Source organism: Zingiber officinale, chromosome 6A (assembly GCF_018446385.1).
Source record: "Zingiber officinale cultivar Zhangliang chromosome 6A, Zo_v1.1, whole genome shotgun sequence".
NCBI lineage: Eukaryota > Viridiplantae > Streptophyta > Magnoliopsida > Zingiberales > Zingiberaceae > Zingiber > Zingiber officinale.
The window spans coordinates 112,846,035-112,867,689 of record NC_055997.1 but is presented as its reverse complement, the minus strand read 5'-3'; the positions used below and the strand labels follow the sequence as shown (position 1 = coordinate 112,867,689).

General features: G+C 35.6%; 2 protein-coding genes across 3 annotated transcripts; one reads left to right on the top strand and one right to left on the bottom strand.

Moving 5' to 3' along the window:
- Window positions 1-7,878: 7,878 nt before the first annotated feature.
- Window positions 7,879-10,877, top strand: LOC121997491 (2-alkenal reductase (NADP(+)-dependent)-like). Its single transcript, XM_042551931.1, has 5 exons — window positions 7,879-8,290; window positions 9,404-9,581; window positions 9,772-9,938; window positions 10,013-10,095; window positions 10,345-10,877. Exons 1-5 carry the CDS (start codon window positions 8,045-8,047, stop codon window positions 10,721-10,723), a joined length of 1,053 nt encoding a protein of 350 aa, XP_042407865.1. The 5' UTR covers window positions 7,879-8,044; the 3' UTR covers window positions 10,724-10,877.
- Window positions 10,878-11,627: 750 nt separating this feature from the next.
- On the bottom strand, window positions 11,628-20,493 carry LOC121997490 (beta-glucosidase 4-like). Of its 2 annotated transcripts, XM_042551929.1 has the most exons (13): window positions 20,267-20,493; window positions 18,733-18,799; window positions 18,597-18,655; window positions 17,713-17,788; window positions 16,921-16,995; window positions 16,750-16,837; window positions 15,308-15,533; window positions 14,981-15,096; window positions 13,534-13,745; window positions 13,010-13,044; window positions 12,715-12,817; window positions 12,119-12,227; window positions 11,628-12,014 (listed from the first exon to the last, which is right to left on the bottom strand). In XM_042551929.1, exons 1-13 carry the CDS (start codon window positions 20,471-20,473, stop codon window positions 11,810-11,812), a joined length of 1,578 nt encoding a protein of 525 aa, XP_042407863.1. In that variant the 5' UTR covers window positions 20,474-20,493; the 3' UTR covers window positions 11,628-11,809. The 2 variants fall into 2 exon arrangements, with proteins under 2 accessions (XP_042407863.1, XP_042407864.1); XM_042551930.1 differs by lacking the exon at window positions 20,267-20,493 and having other exon boundaries at window positions 18,597-18,657; window positions 18,734-18,795.
- Between the last annotated feature and the right edge of the window lie 1,162 nt (window positions 20,494-21,655).

The following is a 21,655-nucleotide window of genomic DNA, read 5'->3' as shown; positions in this document are numbered from 1 at the left end:
AGGTGGGGGTCATTACCTCTGACCAATTTCTTTATCCTGATTTAGAAGTGGATCAGGATAAAGAGACCAAGAGATCAGAGGATCCAATCCCAAAATTTAATAGTTTAAATTGAGAAGATTAAATTTGTAATCATGAAAAAAGTTTAGAAAATTTATAGTAAACTTATTATAAAATACAATAATATTTACAAACTAATATTATCAATAGATTCTACGACTCCCTAATTCAAAAAATATTTTTTAAAAAATGTTGAATGATGTATATCCTGGTTTAGAATTTAAGTTTGTTTAGAATTTAAGTTTTTTTTTAATGTATCCATACCCTTGTATCTATCTGAATTCCATAGTAATACGGTAGATGATATGAAACCTCTAAGTCAAGTCAAAATAAAGAAGGTTGATTAATATGACAGTCAAAATTAAGGAGAAGTCAATCCTCGATGCTAGCGTAGTCGACCATCATGATCGAGAGTTCGTCTGACCGGACTGATGGGTCGGTCGGACGATGATCTATTGAATACCGATAAATAATTAAACATGAGTTAGCACTTGCTCGAGCCAAGACTTCTTTGACATTCGAAGATAGCAAGATTAACTTGCTCGATCGAGCAGTCTAGTCAATTGGAACTACGGTCCAATTGGACAAACTAGACGTCCGATCCAATTAAACTCTTTGGCTAAACAGATAACTCAAGTGAAGGACAAGTCCTCGACAATACTTTATAAATTCGATTAACCGCCCTTGCAAGCGATGGGCGATCAGGTCATAAGAGGACCTCGGTCGGCTTGTCATGTAAGTATATTATGGGCCCCTCAATCTAACAGTCTTATATTCCTTTTTAGCATTTTGTGCTATGGAGGATAGAGAATACTCTACATGCATGTTGTACACTAGAAGCTTCCACCCTGTTAATCATCGAGATTGTGAGTCCATTTTAAAAAATGTGTCAAAGCATATATAAGATTGTGAGTCCATTTAAAAAAAATGTGTCAAAGCATCTTTATATATGGTCTGTGCTTTTTTGGAAATACTTTAGAGATTCATTCATAAACATTAACACTATAAAAAAAAAGTCTCCATCTAAATGACAGGTACGTGATACTACACAATTACACATGCTCATAGACACTATTCATTCATACTATTGTTTACTCTACTCAATTGGATCACTGACTTGAGCATTGGGTCATTAACTTGAGCAACAGAGTGTCTATGCCGGAGACATCTTTCCTAGTCGGAGTGCTAATGCTCTTTTTTACACGTGAAAACACTTTGGAAGCATTTTTTAGACAACATAGAGTCTTCATTCAATCAATATCATAGCTACATTTTCTAGTTTATCATTTTCTCCGCTTTAGAACACGATCATATAAATTGAGATAGTAAACTTTTAACGGTAATTTACCAAAAGCTATATTAGATTTTTCAAATTTACCAAAAGATGCAAGTTACTTTGTTATTTACAAAAGGGTGCACCTTTTTACAGTACTTTTCTTTTTATTTTCTCTGTCATTTCTCTCTTTCTTTTCTTTCCCTTTATGCATGGAACATCTCTTCTCTTTCTTCTCCTCTTTTTTCTTTCCTCTCTTTTGCACGTCGATTCTTATGAAAATATTTTAACATATCTGAGAAGCCAAAATAAGAAATGAATAGCATCGTTTAACTCCTTACAATTCTAGAAATCCACAGAAATTAAAATGAATGCAATCAGAGCTTTCTAGCCTTAGAAATAGTGACTAACACATAAGGGAGGTATTTACCTCGGCTATGTCGAGACTTGAACCCCAGATCTCATGGTGGCAACTCATGTGTTATCATGGTGGCAAAAAGGCAAATACGCTCGTCCCCAGTGCCCCCGCCACCCCGTCCTAACGCCAATATGGAGGAGGTAAATCACGGGCGACTACTAGCCTTTGGAATAGTGATTAGCACATAAGGGAGACATTTTCCTCGGTCGTGCGTTATCATGCATGGTGACATGGTGGAAAAAAAAAGGCGAGTACCCTCGCTCCAGCGTCCCCGTCAACCTGTCCCAAGGCCAACACGGAGGAGATGCGTGCATTATCATGCATGGTGGCAAAAGGCGAATACGCTCGTCCCCAGCGCCCCTCCTAGACCTGACCACGGTTCGAAACCGACGGTTCAGAACCGCCAGTTCAACGGTTCTAGGCAGGCCGACCCTTAGCCTTAACCGCCCAAGATGATTACGGTTCACGGTTCAGAACCGCCGGTTCATGGTTCGGAACCGCCGGTTCATGGTTCGGTTCACGGTTCATCACGGTTTGCCACGGTTCAAAATTATTATGTTAAAAAAATTAAAAATTAAAAATTAAAAACTATTGGAAAAAAGGTTTGCACTTATTTAAGTTGCCTATATATCCCTTTCGGGGAATCAAAGCCCACGTAGTTTTTTTACATTTTTATCGTTTTACATTTTCTTTTACATTTTTATCCTTTTACATTTTCACTCACTACCATTTCCTATTCTTGTCGTATTTGTTCCTCCAGTATCAAAATCTTCAACTTCGTCATCTGAAAGTTGCATTCCTTGGATTCTTTTCTTCGCTCTGGTTCAATAGTCCAGTAATGCTTGGGCTTCCAATGAGTCAGGAGACAAAGTTGATCGTCGTTCATCTAATATATTACCGCTGGCACTGAACGTCTGCTCTACAGCAACAGTTGACACTGGACAAGCTAAAATTTCTTTTGCGATCACGGAGAGAACGGGAAAAACTTTAAGCCTTCTATGGCCACCACTTTAAGATATCGAAGTTTTCACTATCTGCTTCATTAAAATCAAAAGAAGTCGTAAAATAATTCTCAAGTTCCTATGTGGAACTTGAGGATCCTCGTGGACGTTTTGTCCGTTCTTTTAATAAGAGTTGTGTTTTTGTAAGTTTTAAATTACTACTAGTAGTTTGTTGTATTTCAGAAATATTAATTTGTGTTCCATATTTTGCATAATATTGATTATAAATATCATATAAATAAATTCTAACATTATATATAATATTAACTGGATCAGGGTAAAAAAAATCTTTAATTGGAATTAAAATGTCATAATATAAAGTTAACATTTCTTGTAAAAATTCTAATTTAAATCTAGGATCTGAAGCAAATGCAATTAAATAAATTTCAGAAATTAAATAAAAATAATTTTCCCATTTAGTTTTCATAGCTAAGATGCAGGGAGATAAAAATTCATTATTAATATGTTCATTTAAAACTAATACTATATTAGAAAAACTTTCTAAAACTAATTGAGCAGTGGGATAATAAACACCAGAAAGTTGTTCGGTTGCATCATTAAATACTTTTAAAATTTCACAAATACTACTACAAATATTCCATTGTTGTGAAAATAAATAGATATTAGTATTAGTGTTTTGTGTAAAAAATGAACATAATAATTTTTTATATTGAAATGAATCTTGTAATAATTGGTATGTTGAATTCCAACGTGTTGGTACATCACGGGAAAAATTTTTAGGTCTCATCCCATTAATTTTACAAAACCTACCCCATTGTTTCATTATAGATAGATGAGACCATAAACAAGAAATTGCAATTCTAATTGGTTTAATATAACTTTCTAAAATTTTTAAACCATCTTGAACACATAAATTTAAAACATGATATACACAACGAATATGAAAAAATAAATCTCCAATAATAGGTTGACAAACAAATTTTAGATCATCTATACAAGCGGTATTGGGACTAGCATTATCTAATGATATTGAAAATATTTTATGAGTTAAACCATATTCTTCTAAAATTAAACATAATAATTGTGCGATATTATGAGCATTATGTGATTCATCAAAAACTCTATAAGCTAATAATCTTTTTTAGAGTATCAAGAGTTATCAATCCAATGACAAGTCACACCCATATACGAATGTTTGCCAATGATCACTCCAAATTTCAGAACATAAAGAAACTTTATTATCTAATTTACTAAATTCATCAATTAAATTCTTTTTTCCTTGTTTTACTAATTTTTTAATTGTACGAGTAAGTGTAGTCTTAGGAACACGTTTAGCACATAGATTAAGAGATTCTTTACAAAAATCTTCAAATATGCATTTAGATCCAAAACTAAAAAAAAATGTTCTACGGAAACAAATTTAGCTAATGATTCTCTTAATTTATTATCCGAATATAAAAATAAACCGGAATCGGTACTACCGCTAGTTGAAGAAAATATTGATAATTGTGTTTGAGAATGGTCGAGTCTATATTCCGTCGGGTGCTTCGTTTCTACATGTCGTTTCAACAACCCATAGCCGTCGCCGGCTTGGAATTTGTAGGAAGCATTGCAGTGCTTACATTTTGCACGCATTTCTCCCGACGAAAGAGTGATCTTCTCAAAATGTTTAGTAAAAATAGAAGACTTTAGATGAGGAAGTTCTCAAACCTTAGAAGTAATTGCATCGGTACTTCCTTGTGTTTCGAGTGACGGATTCAGAAGATGCTCGATCTCATCATCGGTAGATTGAATGTTAGGGTCCTCCTCTCACGGATTCATTATTTGCTTTCCCTTCCGGGCTCGAGATGATGCACCTCCGCGGCCTCCTTCCATTGTAATTAAAAATTGGAAACGAAAGCGTGTAGAGTCTAGAGATTAGAGAATACGAAAATGAGATTAAGAGTAGAGAAGATGTGTGTGAAAAATGAGCTCTCTATTTATAGAGTTTTGATAGTAACGGATACTAAATCATAGCCATTGATCAAAAAACGGTCAAATTATCTTAACCGTGGAAAAAAAAACCCAAAAAACCCTCCCAACGGCTACGAATCGTCGGTTAACCGGTGGTTCCAACGGCTATAAACCGCCGGTTAACCAGCGGTTCAAGCCGCTTAAGGGGAAAAAAAATTATCGGCTGAACCGGCGGTTCAACCCGCCGGTTAACCGGCGGTTCGCCGATTTTACAGCGAATGAATCGGAACCGACCAGGCAACTTGCCGGGCCGGTTCCGGTTCGACCCGGTGAACCAGATCAACGAGTAACCGACCCGTTGACACGGTTACGGGCCGGGTCCGGGCCAGACCCGGCTCGGGGTCGAGTCTACCCCCGCCAACCCGTCCCAGGATCAACACGGAGGAGGTAAATCACGAGCGGCTACTAGCTTTTGGAATAGTGACTAGTACATAAGGGAGACATTTACCTCGACTTTGTCAAGATTTGAACCCCAGACCTCATGGTGGCAACACCTCATGCGCTAGTCACTAGACTATCCCGAGGGGACGTGTGTGCTATCATGCATGGTAGCAAAAGGGGAATTGAATACGCTCGCCCCCAACACCCTCGTCAACCTGTCCCAAGGCAAACACGAAGGAGATAAATCACGAGCGACTACTAACCTTTGGAATAATGACTAGCATATAAGGGAGGCATTTACCTCGGCTTTGCCGAGATTCGAACCCCAGACCTCATGGTGGCAACACCTCATTTGCTAGCCACTAGATCATCCCGAGAGGAGGCGTGCGTTATCATGTATAGTGACAAAAGATGAATACGCTCGTCCTCAATGCCCCCGCTAACCTGTCCCACGGGCAACACCTCATGCATGCGTGTGTTATAATGCATGGTGACAAAAGGTGAATACACTCGCCCCTAGCGCCTCTGTCAATCCACCCCAGGGCCAACATAGAAGAGGTAAATTATGGACGGTTACTAATTTTTTAAATAATGACTAACGTATAAAGGAACAATGAGACGCGTTATCATGCATGGTGAGAAGAGGAGAGAGAAAGGAAAAAAATAGAAGAAGGAGAAATAATGAAAAAATTAATAAAAATAGTCAAATTTAATAGGATAAATAGAAAATGTATAGTAAAAAAGTACGTTTTTTTATAAATAATTAGTATTTTTTTTTGATAAATTTTAAAATCTAAATACGCTTTTTTGATAAATTGACGAACTTTTAAACGAATACAATACAAAATTTAGAAATGCACGTGCCTAAATTCATATAATTATTTCGTAATAAAAGAAAACGGAGTATAAGTAAGCTGTGATATGTGTTTTTAGAATTATGAAAGTTAAGTAAATAAGTTAATGGTTAAATTTATAATTCGAAAATTTATTTATAGAAAGAAAATTGTAATGTCAAGTACTAACTTATATCAATTATCTAATTTACCTTTCTTCATATTCATAGAACCAACTTAAGGACCGTTAATATGATGATTCCATATTTTTTTTTTATATCAATTATCTAATTAAAACAAATAATTTAACTACTACATATTATTTAGAGAGGTAACTTGTTTTCCCCACCCCTTTGACAGCACACCCCCTCTTTCTCCCCTGTTATATGTTCTTTTTACCCCTTTTCTTTAAAATAACAAGTTATTTTATTTTTTTCCCCAATTTTATTTACTTTCTTAGTTTTATTTTTTTCAATTTTATTTACTTCCTTAATTTTATTTTTTAAAATAATTTTTATTTATTATTTTTTCAGCATTTTTTTTTTAAATTTTATCCATATTTTACTTTTAAATTTTGTATAAATAATAACCCCTAAAATCTACTATTAAAAAAAACAAAATTATAATATATCGAATCCTCTATCCCAATATCACCTGTCCCCGTATCCTACTCATTACCCCAGCCCATCATCGGTGGCATCGCCGACGGCCTTCGGCTGTTGCCCCGATTAAAACTATATCCTAGGAGGAAGGTGAATGCGATCGCCATCGACGCGATCAACCCCGAAATTCGATCAGATTTGAGTAAACTTTTCTTCATCGACGATCTGAGTCCCTGCTTAAATTCGGTCGAATTTCGACGTCGATCGTCCTGATAGCGACCCTCGGGTTCACCTTCCCTTAAGGTAGTTCTGATCGGGTTGACGACCAGAGGCCGCCGGTAGTGGGCTCGAGGCGATGAGTGGGATAAGAGGACAGAGAAAATTGAGGATAAAAGATTCAATCTCATATTACAAATATAAAAAAAGCATGACACTTTTGTCGACAAAATACTTAAAAAACAAAAAAAATGATATAAAGATAAATAATATGAAGGGACGGGGAAGGGAGTGTGTGCGAAAATCTACGACTAAAAAATAAATAAAAGATTATAAATATATAATAAAAAAATTTAAAAAGAATTAAAATTATAAAAAAAACTGATTAAGAAAAACAAAAATCAATAAAATAAAATAAAACGTGACACTACCCCTCAATATATATTAATTTCATATATATATATATATATATATATATATATATATATATATATATATATATATATATAATTTTTATTTTGATCCATATTTTTATACTATTTAAATTTTTATAAATAATAACTTTAAAATCTAACATAAAAAATAAACAAAAATTAAAATATATAATAAAAAAATTATTCAAAAAATAAAACTGATAAAAAATAAAATTAGTTAAAAAAACAAAACTTAAACAAATTAAAACAAAAAAAAACGTGAATGAGGAATAAGGAAAAAGGTAGAAAGGTAAATACAATTATATTTTAGGGTGGGCCCGGGGAGGGGAGGGTGTCAACAGGAGTGGGAAAAGCAGCTCTCAGACAATTAATAGAAGGTGAATAGCTAATTAATAGTTTGTTTACTTGATTCTATAATAACAATTAATAGACAATAATAATATACAAATAAAAGAAACTAAATAATTTTAGCAGTCTTCTCGTTGCTAGGAAATCGAAAAAAAGGAAAAAAATTAAGGATGAATGGACATGAAAAGATTTCGAGTCAACAGACGGCAGCATTTGCACCTACCCCTAATCTACATAATAAGACGACACTTTCATTTTCACCCACGATCGTACCTTCTCATACGTTAATGTAAGTAAATTAAAATACTGAAAAAATCGGGAGAAGGTAGGGGTGGTTGGTGCAAGGGCGATGGCGATGGCGATGGCGATGGCGGTGGCGGTGACCACCACGATCACCTTCTCCCCGTCTCCATTAAAAGCCCATGGGACGGTCCTTTCTCACCTCGCTCTCGCCCACGGCAACCCTCACCTACTCCCCTCTTCCTCCTCTGTGATCTGCTGCTTTCATGGCTGGCGAAGCTGGGGATGGCGTGGTGGTGCAGAACAAGCAGGTGCTGCTGAAGAACTTCATGGTCGGATCGGCTAAGGAGTCCGACATGGAGTTGCGCGAGAGCACCATCAGCCTCAAGCTTCCTCCCGGGACGGAAGGCGCCATCTTGGTCAAGAATCTCTTCCTCTCGTGCGATCCCTACATGAGGGGGCGGATGAGGGAGTACTACGAGTCCTATATCCCGCCTTTCCAGCCCGGGAAGGTACTATCCCTCCACATCTAGGGTTTTGTTTCGCTTCCCCTTGAATGGTCCTCGATTTGGCTATTCTCTTTTCTTTTGTGTGTTTCCCGAGGCCGCTTCCTCCAAATCCTCGTCATCTGTTACTTCTCCAGTAGGCTACAGAAGTTCTAGTCACTCTTAAAGAAGTTCCTTTTTTTTTTTTAGGATTTTTAAAATCAACAGTAAGGCTCCGTTTGGTAGGGATGATAGGATTAGGATTATGTTTTCAAAAAAAGTTATTAATATGTTTAGTAGGGTTGAGTAGGGGTAGGATTAGGGTTGATTAGGAGTGGGATTCACAATCCTTAGGCATGGGGAGTGATTATTAATCCTACCCCCAATCCTATCCTAATCAACCCAATTCTAATCCTATCACCCCTACCAAACGGAGCCTAAGTGAGTAATTTTGTTTCTTGATAGGAACAAAAGGAAGTATAGAACCCTAAATTAGGCAAAGACTAACTAGGAACGAACATCTGGCAAATAACTTCTGTGAGCTAAATTATACTTCAGCTGAAATGAACAATATTTATTGAGATTTGATTACTATTCTTACATTGACAAGGAGCTTCTGTGAACTAAATCATGCTTCAACACAAAAGAAACAACTTCAATTATTGGTGTGTTTAGCCATTTATAAATAGGTAATGTGGGTAGGTAGTCTCAGTATGATCCACATGCTTCAAGATGAACATATTCAATTACAGTGCTGAGATAGGATATGTTTAAAATATAAGATGGAAAACTACAGGGTAGGTTGACATATAAACAAAGTATAATGGGATCGAACTCTAGTGGAAATGAGACTACACTGCTTAATGTCTAAGATTCTTTTTGAATTAAGCATCTTACAATATATACTTTGATTTCTTATTACCAAGTTGTATGCATTGGTTCGATTAAGAATATGACTTGTATAGGCAATCATAAGCAATCCAGGTTCAAGATTTATTTGTGTTGCTGTACCTATTTGACTCATTATGCATTGCATTGTAAACTAGAAGTCTAGAACCATATTGTTCTATTGGATACCATGTTCCCCAGTTATGATTATTCAAAGTCGTCTAATGACTGCCTTTTGTCGTTCTCATGAAGCCCATAGAAGGATTTGGGGTGTCCAAAGTGATTGATTCCACAAACCAGAAATTTGGTGTGGGTGATTATATCACAGGTCTAACTGGCTGGGAAGAGTACAGTATTATTACAAGGACCGATCAGCTGAGAAAAGTTGAAAGTCTTGACATCCCTCTTTCATATCACGTCGGACTTCTTGGTAAGCAACTCTTCTTAGCCTGGGCATAAATGACATTATTTTACTAAACTATGGAGTTAAATGAAGCTATAGCTAATCTTATAAGAAAACACTTGTATCATTCACCTCTGTTTCCTCTTCTTCATTTGTCATTTGTACTCGGTCACATATGTATAAGAAACATGGTTTGAGAAAATACCTTTTGGAACAGGTATGCCCGGTTTTACAGCTTATGTTGGCTTCTATGAGATCTGTTCTCCAAAGAAAGGTGATTGTGTCTTCATATCTGCTGCATCTGGAGCAGTTGGCCAACTTGTTGGTCAGCTTGCCAAACTACATGGCTGTTTTGTCGTTGGAAGTGCTGGGTCAGCCGATAAGGTATCGCGGTTTCTTAGTTAAAGTTATATATCTTTGTTTTTATTTCCCACATGACTAACTCAACTACATGTCAGATTGAACTTCTGAAGCACAAGCTAGGATACGATGAAGCATTCAATTACAAAGAGGAACCTGACCTGGTTGCAGCCCTCAAGAGGTTAGTATCAATCATCCACATGAGCGAGTGTATCGTTATACCAACTTATGTGTCCAGTAGCTGTGTATCATTATACCAACTTTTGTGTCCAGTAGCTGTGTATCATTATACCAACTTATGTGTCCAGTAGCTTACACGTCATCAGAGTCCATTCATCTTGCTGTGACTTTTATTGATGGCCTTCTTTCATCTTCTGCGTTATCCATGTAAATCAAGTGTACTCAAAACTTCTCTCATGTCTGACTCCAGGTACTTTCCCAATGGCATCGACATCTACTTCGACAATGTAGGTGGGGAAATGCTCGATGCAGCACTCGTCAACATGAAAGTCCACGGAAGAATTGCTGTATGTGGGATGGTCTCTCAAAGTGCTGTCTCTTATCCTAAGGGTATCACCAACCTGTACATGCTAGTGACCAAGCGCCTCACCATGAAGGGCTTCATCCAGAGTGACTACCTGCACTTGTTCCCTCAATTCATGGAAGCCATATCAAACTTGTACAAGCAAGGGAAGATTGTTTATATAGAGGACATGAACGAAGGGCTGGAGAATGGCCCGGCGGCCTTTATTGGACTGTTTTCTGGCAAGAATATTGGCAAGCAAGTAGTCCACGTCGCGGACGAGTAACTGAATTCGAAGTCTATGCGTTCCTCTCATGTAATGTCGAGTAAAAGAGTAGCTATTTATCGCACAAGAGGCATATTGATTGTTCGCATTCGTCTTGTATCGTTTGATTTTTCATTAAGACACAACTATTTATAAAATATGAAAAATTGCTTCACCAGGGATGCCATCTTATGAGTTGCTCTGTTTACTTCGGTGGAAGGAAAGGGATCAACAGAGGAATCAACTAAGGCATTCACATTTGGATTAGAGGAAGGCTTCAACTTAAAATTTTAATTATAACTTCTATGACCTTTACCAACTTGAGCTAGTTGATATTGTCAACTATGAATTTAGCTTTGACACCAAGTGTAGTTTCAATTTTAATAAATAATTTTTTTAACTAATACAAGGTATCTCGCCTTTTGGAGTCGACTAATCCTAGAGATGTCAATCTTATGAAAATTTTTCATCGCTCATGATGAAGATAAATCTGAAAGGTAGCGAACCGTCTTGCAATCAAACCTTTCAAATTTATCATCCCACTAAAAAAATTAACCTGTAAATTTGTAATGTGGTGTAATTAAGAATCAAACACCATAAATACTTTCTTAAGTACATTAGCACCCTACAGTTGCACCCTAGCCTGGGGCAATAAAAATAAATTCGAAGTGGCTGATAATTGAATCAAATATACTCCAAACTGTAGGAATATAAGGAGATTAAATATCTTTTATCAACATAAACTTTAAATTCTAGATATTGTTTACAAAAAGTTTAAGATTAATTATATTTTTAAAGAATTGAGTTATATAACGTAATTAAATTTTAAAAATAACCTTAGATCATTTTGAGAGGTTTTATCATCATCGTTAGTTGTGTTTAGAGTTTAGACACTATTATATGAACAAAAAAAAACACACGATAATTAAAACAAAAAAAGTGTCATCTTGACATGCAGAAGTCTTCATCAACACTAATGAAAAAGCCTTAAATCACTATTTTTCTCCACCGAATCGAAATTAATTGAGCTTGATAATAGCTTATTGGGCATAAGACACAATAGAGTATACTCTGGATAATGAAACATGAAGGTTATAGCATGAAATCTCACTCTTGATCTCCCTTTTTTCCGCAATCTTCTTCACCATCCTTCAAGAAATGAGAAAACCAAAGGGCACTCGATTTGGGGTACCTAGTAAGACCATTCTTGTAGTCGATATAGACCATCCCAAACCGTTTGGTGTATCCTTCTGCCCATTCGAAATTATCCAAGAATGACCATGCAAAATATCCCCGGACATCGACACCATCCCTGTAACAATTATGACAAATACACGAGCTATATAGCAAGAACCACCAGCTTATGCTGCCTGAAAACAACTAAAAAGATGTTGTTTAGGGACTGTGATAACGTACTTGATTGCATCAGCAACTGCTCTGAGGTATGTTTTATAGTAATCAACTCTCATTTGGTCATCGAGTAATTCCTCAAGACTGGCTGTTTCAGTTTCTTCTTGATCCATGCCTGGCAGTTAATAAAAGGTAGACAGTTATGAAACCAAATCTTATGAGGGGTAAGCAGGAACTAGTTTGTGGAGCTTTCTTTCAGTATTCATTTAAGTCTGCGATAAATCTCTTAGGGAAGTATGTAAGATACTTTTGTTTGTTCAGCTAAGTTAAACTACTTTTGGGGACTTTCAGAGGTATTTTCCGAGTCTACTACAAATGAGAATTAGTTAACAGGCCATTAATTTTCTAGTGAATTTCTAAAACAGAAACATAAAACCTGATTACTTTCTATGGTTGTTCCAAGTCTGAATAACTTTTGTTAGTAGAGAGAACCCTAGAAGAGGAGGTCAAAAGTTCCAGAATATTCTAGAAATGACAACAGGTAATGTGAATTTTATAAGGTTTCATCAAACAATTTTATTGTTTACCATATTCTTGTCCTAGTTCAGGAGTGATACATCAAAAAACAATACAAAGAAAGGCCTAGAAGAATTGTGACTTACCATTCTCAGTAATGTATATTGAAGGATTGTGGTAGCGCTTTGCTATATAGTTAAGAAGCTTCCGTAAACCCCATGGAACAATGTAGAGCCATTCTGATGCAGCCTGCAAGATAGAGTTTACCGAACAAGATTATGCATCCTTACGAATTATGGGGGGAAAAATCATTATTTTTGCAGACGGATAATTTCATCAATGAACATGTGTAAATTTTTATTTGTATACTTTGGGAGGAGGATTTCATCGATGAACATGTCTAAATGTTTATGTGTACTTTTTGAGGAGGCAGATGCTTACCCTTGCACCAACAGCTTCACCATCACTCCCTATGGCTTTTCATGGCAAACAGAAAAGAAAATTGTTAAATAGAGAAACACTATTAAACGTAGAACTAATGTAGTTTCTCAAAGTTAGGATGAGCAAAGGAGCTAACAAGCATTCAGTTTGATAAGAGTAAAATTGTTCTTTTGAGGATGGTGCAATAGTAGAGTCATTGCTTTCCTAAATGAGCAGTATGAATACTAATTATACTGCACATTGAACTTGAGAGTCCAACTTAACTAGTACACATTTAAAATGTTTCTGAATGCTCAAGTAAAAGAAGTAAAGAATGTACAAGAATATTTTGCTATGATAAATTCCCCAAAAATTACTTAAATAGTGTACCAAAAGAGCATATTTACTGAAATATAAGGTGGCATAATAGGTTTCTGATATTAAACATATCTTCTAACGTGCATAAAGAACAACAATGACAATTAAAACAATATACTAAAGTCTAAATGTATATCAACGGGTAGGCATTTTGCCTTTGTTTATACCTGTGATATGTGATTCTTGAACTTGATAAAAATGAAGACCTCCTGTGTTTTCTACATGACGAACAAACTTAGTGGTGTAATGATTAAGACCAATAAAATCAGTTGAATTCCTCAACAACTCCTTATCTGCCTCTGAAAATTTTGGAAGTTGATCTCCAACCCTCTCGCGCATAGACAAGGGATACTCCCCATGGTAAATTGGATCCAGATACCTTGGGACAAAAAAACTGTGTGTTAGATAGCTTCTATAAGCTCAAACAACTTGTAAAATGTTACCCAAAACACAAAATTGGCCAAGTATTTCAATCTCAGGGATCAAGAAATAGCTATTTCTAGCTTTACTTCAGGAAAAAAAAAATAGTAATACAAGTTGTTTGTAAATAAGATTCTCTAGTGTCTCAAATTGCTAATAACCATTTTTCACAAAAAAACAGGATTAGAAATCTCATGTTAGGGGTACATATTGCCTGAACTGGGAAAGATAGACCTCTCAATTTCATATATACCATGCCAGTTCATCCTATACAGAGGTTTGAGGAAACGAGAAGGGATAGGACGAGAATTACATGACAATGACTAGCATTATTTTGCCTTATTTTTATTGGTAGGTTCAGAATTATTTCATATCTCATCCTCTCATTTCAAATTCTTTCTTTAACTTTTAAAAGTTCAACATAACATTCTTTCTCGAATTCTGTTAGTTCCAGAGATGCATGGCCCTGGAAATATAAAATGACGATCTTCAAAAGTAATAAGTCGGACTGAGCAAAGTTGGGAGACATCATGTAATTGGCGGCGGTGGTCTTGCTGTCAACAGAACTTTAACTATTAAACAGCAGTTAAGTCACAAAGTTGGCTCAAGCTATGCAAAAAGGAGCTCAAAGAGTGAGCTTTAAAATAGTTAATTTACAATGTACTCACAGAAATGAAACTGAAGAGGAACCTAAAAAGGTAGATTGCCACATTCTTCCATAGTATAAGCATGAAAAAAGGTGGCATACTGGCTCAAAAATATGGTAATCGCTACATCTATAGGTAGGCCCCAAAAATACTTCTTTATCTGTACAGGATTAATGTTTAAAAAAAATGGAGAATTCCAGAAAACTCCTGAGTAAAGAAAAAAAACTTCATCCATTTCCTTTGACAATCCATACAGTGTAGTCACTAAAAAGACAAAAAATGCGAAATAAAAGAAAAGCAATTGTTTGAAAAAACAATATAAAAGGTCACAAATAGTGGTTTAACTGAGGTCAAACTGTCATGAAAACAAGACTTAACAATAGAAAGAAATTAAATGAGCAATTCTAATAAAAATGTAATTGACAATAAAGAAGCGCTATATGAAATGGTACAAGGTAGCCCTATTTTTGATGTGGCAGTATAAAGAAGCAAGTTGACCTCAAAAATGAAGATATCCAACTGGAAATTAAAAATACAAAAAAATTACCATCCAAGCTGAAAGTCCAGCCATCTCTCAGCAGCAAGTTTATCTTCCAGTTTATCAGAAAATGGTTCAGCCCACTCACAATCCACTACCAGGCCAATTAGACCACCTTGAGTATCCTGGAGAAAGCATAGTTAACCGAACTCATTGTCATAATACATGACCAAAATATGGTAAAAATGAAGAACAAATTATAGTTCGATCAACAATAAGTAGCCATCTATTATGCTCTAACTTATGCAATAAGCGAATCACAGGCTAAACATCCTTCGACTTAACATGGTATCCTAGGTTTCCAAAAAATGCAGATAAATTGTACAGACATCAGACCTTAAATTTCTTCTGGTAAACAGAAACAGCAGCTGCATGAGCCAAAAGTTGGTAATGGGCAGCTAAATAAGGCTCCACAGATGAGTTTTGATGTCTTCCAGGAGCAAAAACACCATAACCATATCCATTAATAGCTGTTTGTCGTGGTTCATTGATTGTTATCCAGTGCTTCACCCTGTCTCCAAACTTCTCAAAACAAACTTCAGCATACAATGCAAAATATTGCCTGTCATAAAAAGAGTGACAAATAATCAAAATAAAAAATCATCTAAATTGATTGATAAAACCATAAATACTAGAAATGAAGATTAAGAACTATAGTGTTTGAAGGTGACATTTATTAGCTGTACTGACTGTATAGTAGAGATGACATGTATTGGAGCAAAAGGTGAGAACGCTCACTTCAGGCGGCTGCCGACCCCTGACTAGATGCAGGCAGCTAAATCAAGGAGGTATTTTGCCCTAGCACAGCGGCCCTTTGTATGGGGAAAGTCAGGCACCCAACGAAACATTTTACACCCGCTGGAATTGACTTAAGATCTATTAGCTATTGGAACAACCACTCCTATAAGTACCAATTGTGCCGATCCGTGGGAACTAGAGATGAAGTGTATTGGCTGTACTGATTGTGTAGTAGAGATCATTATTTGGGTCAAATAATCTGGCATCAAATTCTAACAGGAACTTCTCAGGTCATGGGAGCAATGATATTTACGTATGTGTCCCCAGGAATTAGGCTTCTATGACCCAAATGACGAAGTAAATGATAATAGAATGGTCATACTAGTTTCTTGGGAAATTTGGATTATCTCCTACTATATCAATCAATTATGTTTTGATGGAGGGCCTCAAGCAGAATAAATGAAGAATAGTAATATGAAAGAGAAACTAGAAGTACTATGCTTCAATTTCACTAAAATTCTAATATAGGGGGAACCTCTCAATCAGCGGGTTTGAGGAAAAAAAGACTTCCATCAGTTATAATGGATCATGTGATAATAATGTTGAACAAAAGTGATTGTAAATTGTAGCGATAATTCAAGGATTTGCATAATCACAATATGTATGATGTACGACAACAAACAATGTTTCTCTAGTAAAAGTCACTTTCACAAATAGGATGAAACAAATGGAAAGTTCATGCAAACAAAGGAAGCAAAAAAGATCAGTATGCTTTCCACTTAAGAACCATTTAACTTAGTTGTAGCATAATGACAATCCAATTTAATAACTTCCTCAGGTGCAAGAAATGCTATTGTAATCATATATACTATGACAAGTCAAAATACAGAGACAGCAGATGTTTTTGAAGTGCCAGTTGTATGGTTCTGTTTGTTATAAAACAAGATTGGTTGAAACAAGAGACGTAGATATATTATAGCATCCATGATTGAATTTCAATAAACCTATATCCCGCATGAACTTTTTATGTTCAGACATACACAATATTCTCTGACAGCCATCCCCCTATAGACTCGTGCAGAATATTTGGAAGGTCCCAATGATACAGTGTGGCATAAGGCTGTATACCTGCAATTCAAAGTTTTCAAAATCTAGAGCATAAAGTTGATGGTCTAAATTGCTGTCTGAAGGTACACATGATAGTTAATGACCTTTTTCTAGTAGAAAATCGATCAAACTGTTATAATAAGCAACTCCATCCTCACTGATCTTACTTCCTAATCCATCTGCCAGAATGGAAAAACTGTCAAAAAAAATAATGAAATTCTTCAAAAGCATTAAAACATAATCTGGGTAAAGAAAATATAGTCCAAAAATTTTAGTGAAAGAGATACCAAATAGTTTACTTCAACCATTATGGAAATGGTTTTACAATCATTACCTTGTATGAAAGAAAAAGGATGGACCTGACAACCAGACACTTTTAATCTTCAAGTCATTGGTTAGTGAACCTGTTCTTCAATTAGATCCATTTTATGTAGTCAATATGACATAATTGACGTAGTTTTATCTCACTGAACACCATTTAGATTTTAGTGCAATAACAATATGGTTGTAATGCAAAACAAAGAACTACAGATTGACTAATTGAACATCAGTTAACAGGAAAGAAATAGAAACATCCACCCTATTTAAATGGATTCTTATGCTGGTGTTAAACTTAAAAAATTTAGTAAAATTTCCATAATATTTATCAACAAGTTAAAAGGAAACTGAGAAAATTTTGGGTTTCTAAGAGATAACTCATATTAATTATAATCAACTTGTTCTCTTTGTGTATTCTTAATTTCCTATGAGTAGCTAGTGTAGAAAATGGGAAACTTTCTGATGGCTCAAATAAATGTCTAAGAGCAATCGGTGATAATTGATGACTTACCACCTTATATAATGTAGCTCATTTAATCACCAAGTTTAGGTCAACACTTGTATGTTAGAAAATGTACCAGGAAATATTCGAGTCCAAGCTATAGAAAATCGATAAGCTCCAAACCCTAGAATGCACATAAGCTCCACATCCTCCTGTATAACAAAAAAAATGCAGGTTGTAACAGATAGCATTTATGTTCCATCAAAAAAAAAAAAGGGGATCATTTATGCATAGTGAATCTTGAACATAAGCTCTATGGTTCCCTTTTTTTATGAAGTATTATAGTTGAGTGTTTGATATGTTATAGTACATTGGTTTAATAATACTATGTTGCCGAACTCGAATCTGACTGGTTAGAATTTGACCCAATAATATTGTTCCACACAATAACTAACAAACTAGTTACAAAAGGCATTTGCTCTTAAACTTTCCTCTTTTACATTTGTTCAGTTATAAGAGAAGAGACCTCTGGGTTCTCTTTTTCTTAAAGCAAACACAATTCTAGTGATAACATAAATATCCTTCCTTAGTTTTTGCATGATTTCAAATTTTGAAATGCCTGGAGTAGGTTTATATGAAAAAGTTGCAATAGAGAGAAAGGTAAAATTGATTGAATTGTGATGTTAAATAAAATAAACAAATAAAAAAAAAACAACTGCCAAGAACTAAAATGTTTCTCTTTGAATTGAAGAATGGGTTGTCTTGTTTCAAACTCCATATTCTTTAACTTAATTGTGCAAGCATGATAATCATGTGACAAAAGTCCCAAAATAAGGAACTGCATCAAGATTCATCATTCAAGAATGACTTATATAAAAATTAGCTCCAAACATATTGGTTCAGAGTGAAAATACGTGACTGAAAATATGTGATATATTATGGCTCTGCAACCTGAAGCATTAGAATAAATAAAATGATAAGATTCCTTAGGTAGTCAAGATGAGAAGAAGTATATTTGACCTTGAAACGATGATATTGATCTACTGCAATGTCTCCATTACATCCATCCTTTATGTTCTCTGATCATACAAAAAATTAATAGCAGATAAATTGAGGTTGGAGGAAGTGAAGTTTACAGAAAATTTTGAATCTGTACCTTTTTTCCCTGAAAAAATATCCCAAATGCTATCTCCTTTTCCACCCTCTCTTCTTGCTCCTTCTACCTAATAAATTGAAACAAAAAGCTTCCTTATCATCCAAAAGAAATAATTTCTCATTAAACTGTCAAAAAAATGAATGTGCTGAAAGAATTTAATGCATTACCTGTCATCATGAAAACAAGATATAAAAAATCTAGTAAGATCCATCTAAAAATTTAAGTTACTGTATTGAGAGATGATAATGAGGATTTATTTATCTAGTTATGTATAAAGAACTTAAAAATGGTAAACAGTCATATATGAGATACTAATTGTCATGGAATCTGCACATTGAGGAAATTTCAAAGATATATAATATTCTAATGTGCACTATTTTAGATTGATAAAAAGATCTATCCTCTGAAGGACTCCTACTAAAATGGACAAGCTTTCCTCCAAGCATATCTGGTAGTAGGTTACACTAGCTTTCTTAATGAGTTTCATATTCCCATTGTACAAGAACAACTGTGTCAGTCATTACCCAGGACTTTTGGTACTCAAGTAAGTACGTCGAACCCATTGCGAGTAGGGAAAGAACAATGCATCCTCTTTTATAGGCAGAGACAATATTGAGCATTTCCACGTGTTAGATAGGTTGGTTGACACTCGACTAACCGGTATGATGCGGCGAGGCATATCAATGAGTGTGGTTTGGTTGGAGAGGAGTTGGGACCTGAAATGCGGTAGGCTATTGATAATAGGTATAGTGTAGGATCAAGAGTCACAGAACTCAAGCAGGTACTGTGTACGGTCAAGTCACTCACGGAACTCAAGCAGCACGTTTTTTGTGCAAAGAGAAAGAAAGATATGAGACATACAGTCATACAGAGTCACTTCACTAAGTCACTCAAACATTCGTCACTTGCAAGAAAACACCTCACTCACACTCTAACTAGTGTACTTCACAGTTCACACTCATACATTTGCACTTGCAGCTTCACCTACATTTGCACCCACCACTAATTTCTTGCAATCTCACTTAGATTTTCAACACACAAACTTATACTTATAGCAGGCTAGGAACTTCATGTGATTCTAGATACAAAGTCCGAAAATGGTAGAAAAAGTTGGAACATTTGGAAGCTTGTTAAGTGAAGTGATTAATACTCTAGACAGAGTATATGAGGCTTATGAAAACGGGACAATACTTCATCACATTCCTCTCCACGATGTTGGAAAAATAATAATTGGATCAAATAAACTCATTGTTGAAGATAATTTGAAAGGTACCTTTCTCTCATTGCAAACAAGCTCACACTGACATTTGTAATATAAAGAAATAATTGTTAGTAACATTTACCCGCCATTGGACTGAGCTATTTCAGCATCACAAGAATAAACCAAGAGAACAAAAACAATCAAAGGGGAAACAAAAACGTAGAACTGTGTTCGAGATTCAGAAAGAAGCAAGAGATAAACAGGGAGAGGAATGAGGCGTCTCGTGAGGACCAGAGAAAAAGGACGCAGGAAGATCGAATTGAGATCCATTACCTGGTAAGCCGAGGTGGCGGATCCGAAGACGAAGTCCCCAGGGAAGTCGCGCCGGGTGACCTCTCTGGCGGCCTTTACGCCGCCAATAACCACCTTGGAGCTGGCCATCGACAGGAAGAGGCGCGGCCCTTTCAGATCCCCACACCATTCGCACCGGACTCCACCATGGCTCTTTAAATCGACCCAAGCGAACGAAGACCCGGCCATAGCGAGGGCATTATAGTCAGCGAAGTGAACAAGTAAGGGTATCTCTGCTATTTCAGAAACTTGTAGGTTTTAATTGAAAATATTTCATTAAAAATTTCAATATAGCTGAATTAAGAATCACCAAAGCTGTTGCCCTACAACTTTACCACGACTCCAGGATTCGCTTTTGGTCCAATCAACGAAAACTGATGGCTGACTCATGGAGGCCTACAATTATGATTTACGATGAGGTGTCGAAACAGTGAGGCACGACGCGTCAGGATGCGTTGGATTATCTCGCCTCACAGGTTGTCTTAGACGGGGACCACAACGGTCTCCAATAACAGAAGGCCACGTGTGTAAATATCGAATAAGCACGCACTTAACCTAACTTTTCCAATATGGTAGTTGAAGGGCGAGTAGGAAAGGTTGGAACGACTGACAGTTGATCGGTTTGGAAGATTTTTTAATTAAAGATTACGGTTTATATTTGTATAACTGTATTTTTGACAGAAATTTAATATTTTTATTCTTATTCTTATTCTTAGGTTTGAATAAAATTAAGAAAACATTTGATTTAAGGATTTAAAAAATAAGAGAATAGATTCATTTCTAAATTTTATATTTAGTTGATGTAAATGAAATCAAGATTTTAGAATGAAATTCAAAAATTTAAGTATTGATGAAACTCATCTCCTCCCTTAGGTTTTAATGGAAATGAGATGAGAATTACGTTTTAGATAAAAATATCCTTAATAATTTGTTCAATTTTTTTTTTCTCTCCTTATTCTCTCATCACACCACCTCTTTCAACATATTTTCTCTCTCCTCATTTTTTCTCATCACACATTCTCTATCACACACTCTCTCCTTATTTTCTCTCTCTTCATTTTCTTTCCTCACATTTTCTTTCTCATAACACTTTTTCTCCCATTACACACCTTTTTCATTTTTTTATCATATTTTCTCTCTCAACATACTTTCTCTCCTCAATCTCTCTCATCACACTCTCTCCTCATTTTCTCTATCACACTTTCCCTCTTTTCATTCTCTCCCATCACACTATCTCTCCTCATTTTCTCTATCACACTTTTCCTTTTTTCATTCTCTCCCATTACACTATCTCTCATTTTCTCTCATCACACTTTCTCACTCTTCACTTTTTTCATCAAACTTTCTCTCTCAATACACTTTCTTTTTCAA

Coding starts and splice junctions, on each gene's coding strand:
- LOC121997491 (XM_042551931.1), top strand. CDS start 8,045: ATGGCTGGCGAAGCTGGGGATGGCGTGGTGGTGCAGAACAAGCAGGTG. Junction 8,291..9,403: donor CGCCTTTCCAGCCCGGGAAG/GTACTATCCCTC, acceptor GTTCTCATGAAG/CCCATAGAAGGATTTGGGGT. Junction 10,096..10,344: donor CTGGTTGCAGCCCTCAAGAG/GTTAGTATCAAT, acceptor GTCTGACTCCAG/GTACTTTCCCAATGGCATCG.
- LOC121997490 (XM_042551929.1), bottom strand. CDS start 20,473: ATGGCCGGGTCTTCGTTCGCTTGGGTCGATTTAAAGAGCCATGGTGGA. Junction 16,996..17,712: donor TTGGACTCGAATATTTCCTG/GTACATTTTCTA, acceptor CCATTCTGGCAG/ATGGATTAGGAAGTAAGATC. Junction 15,097..15,307: donor TTTACCAGAAGAAATTTAAG/GTCTGATGTCTG, acceptor TGCTTTCTCCAG/GATACTCAAGGTGGTCTAAT.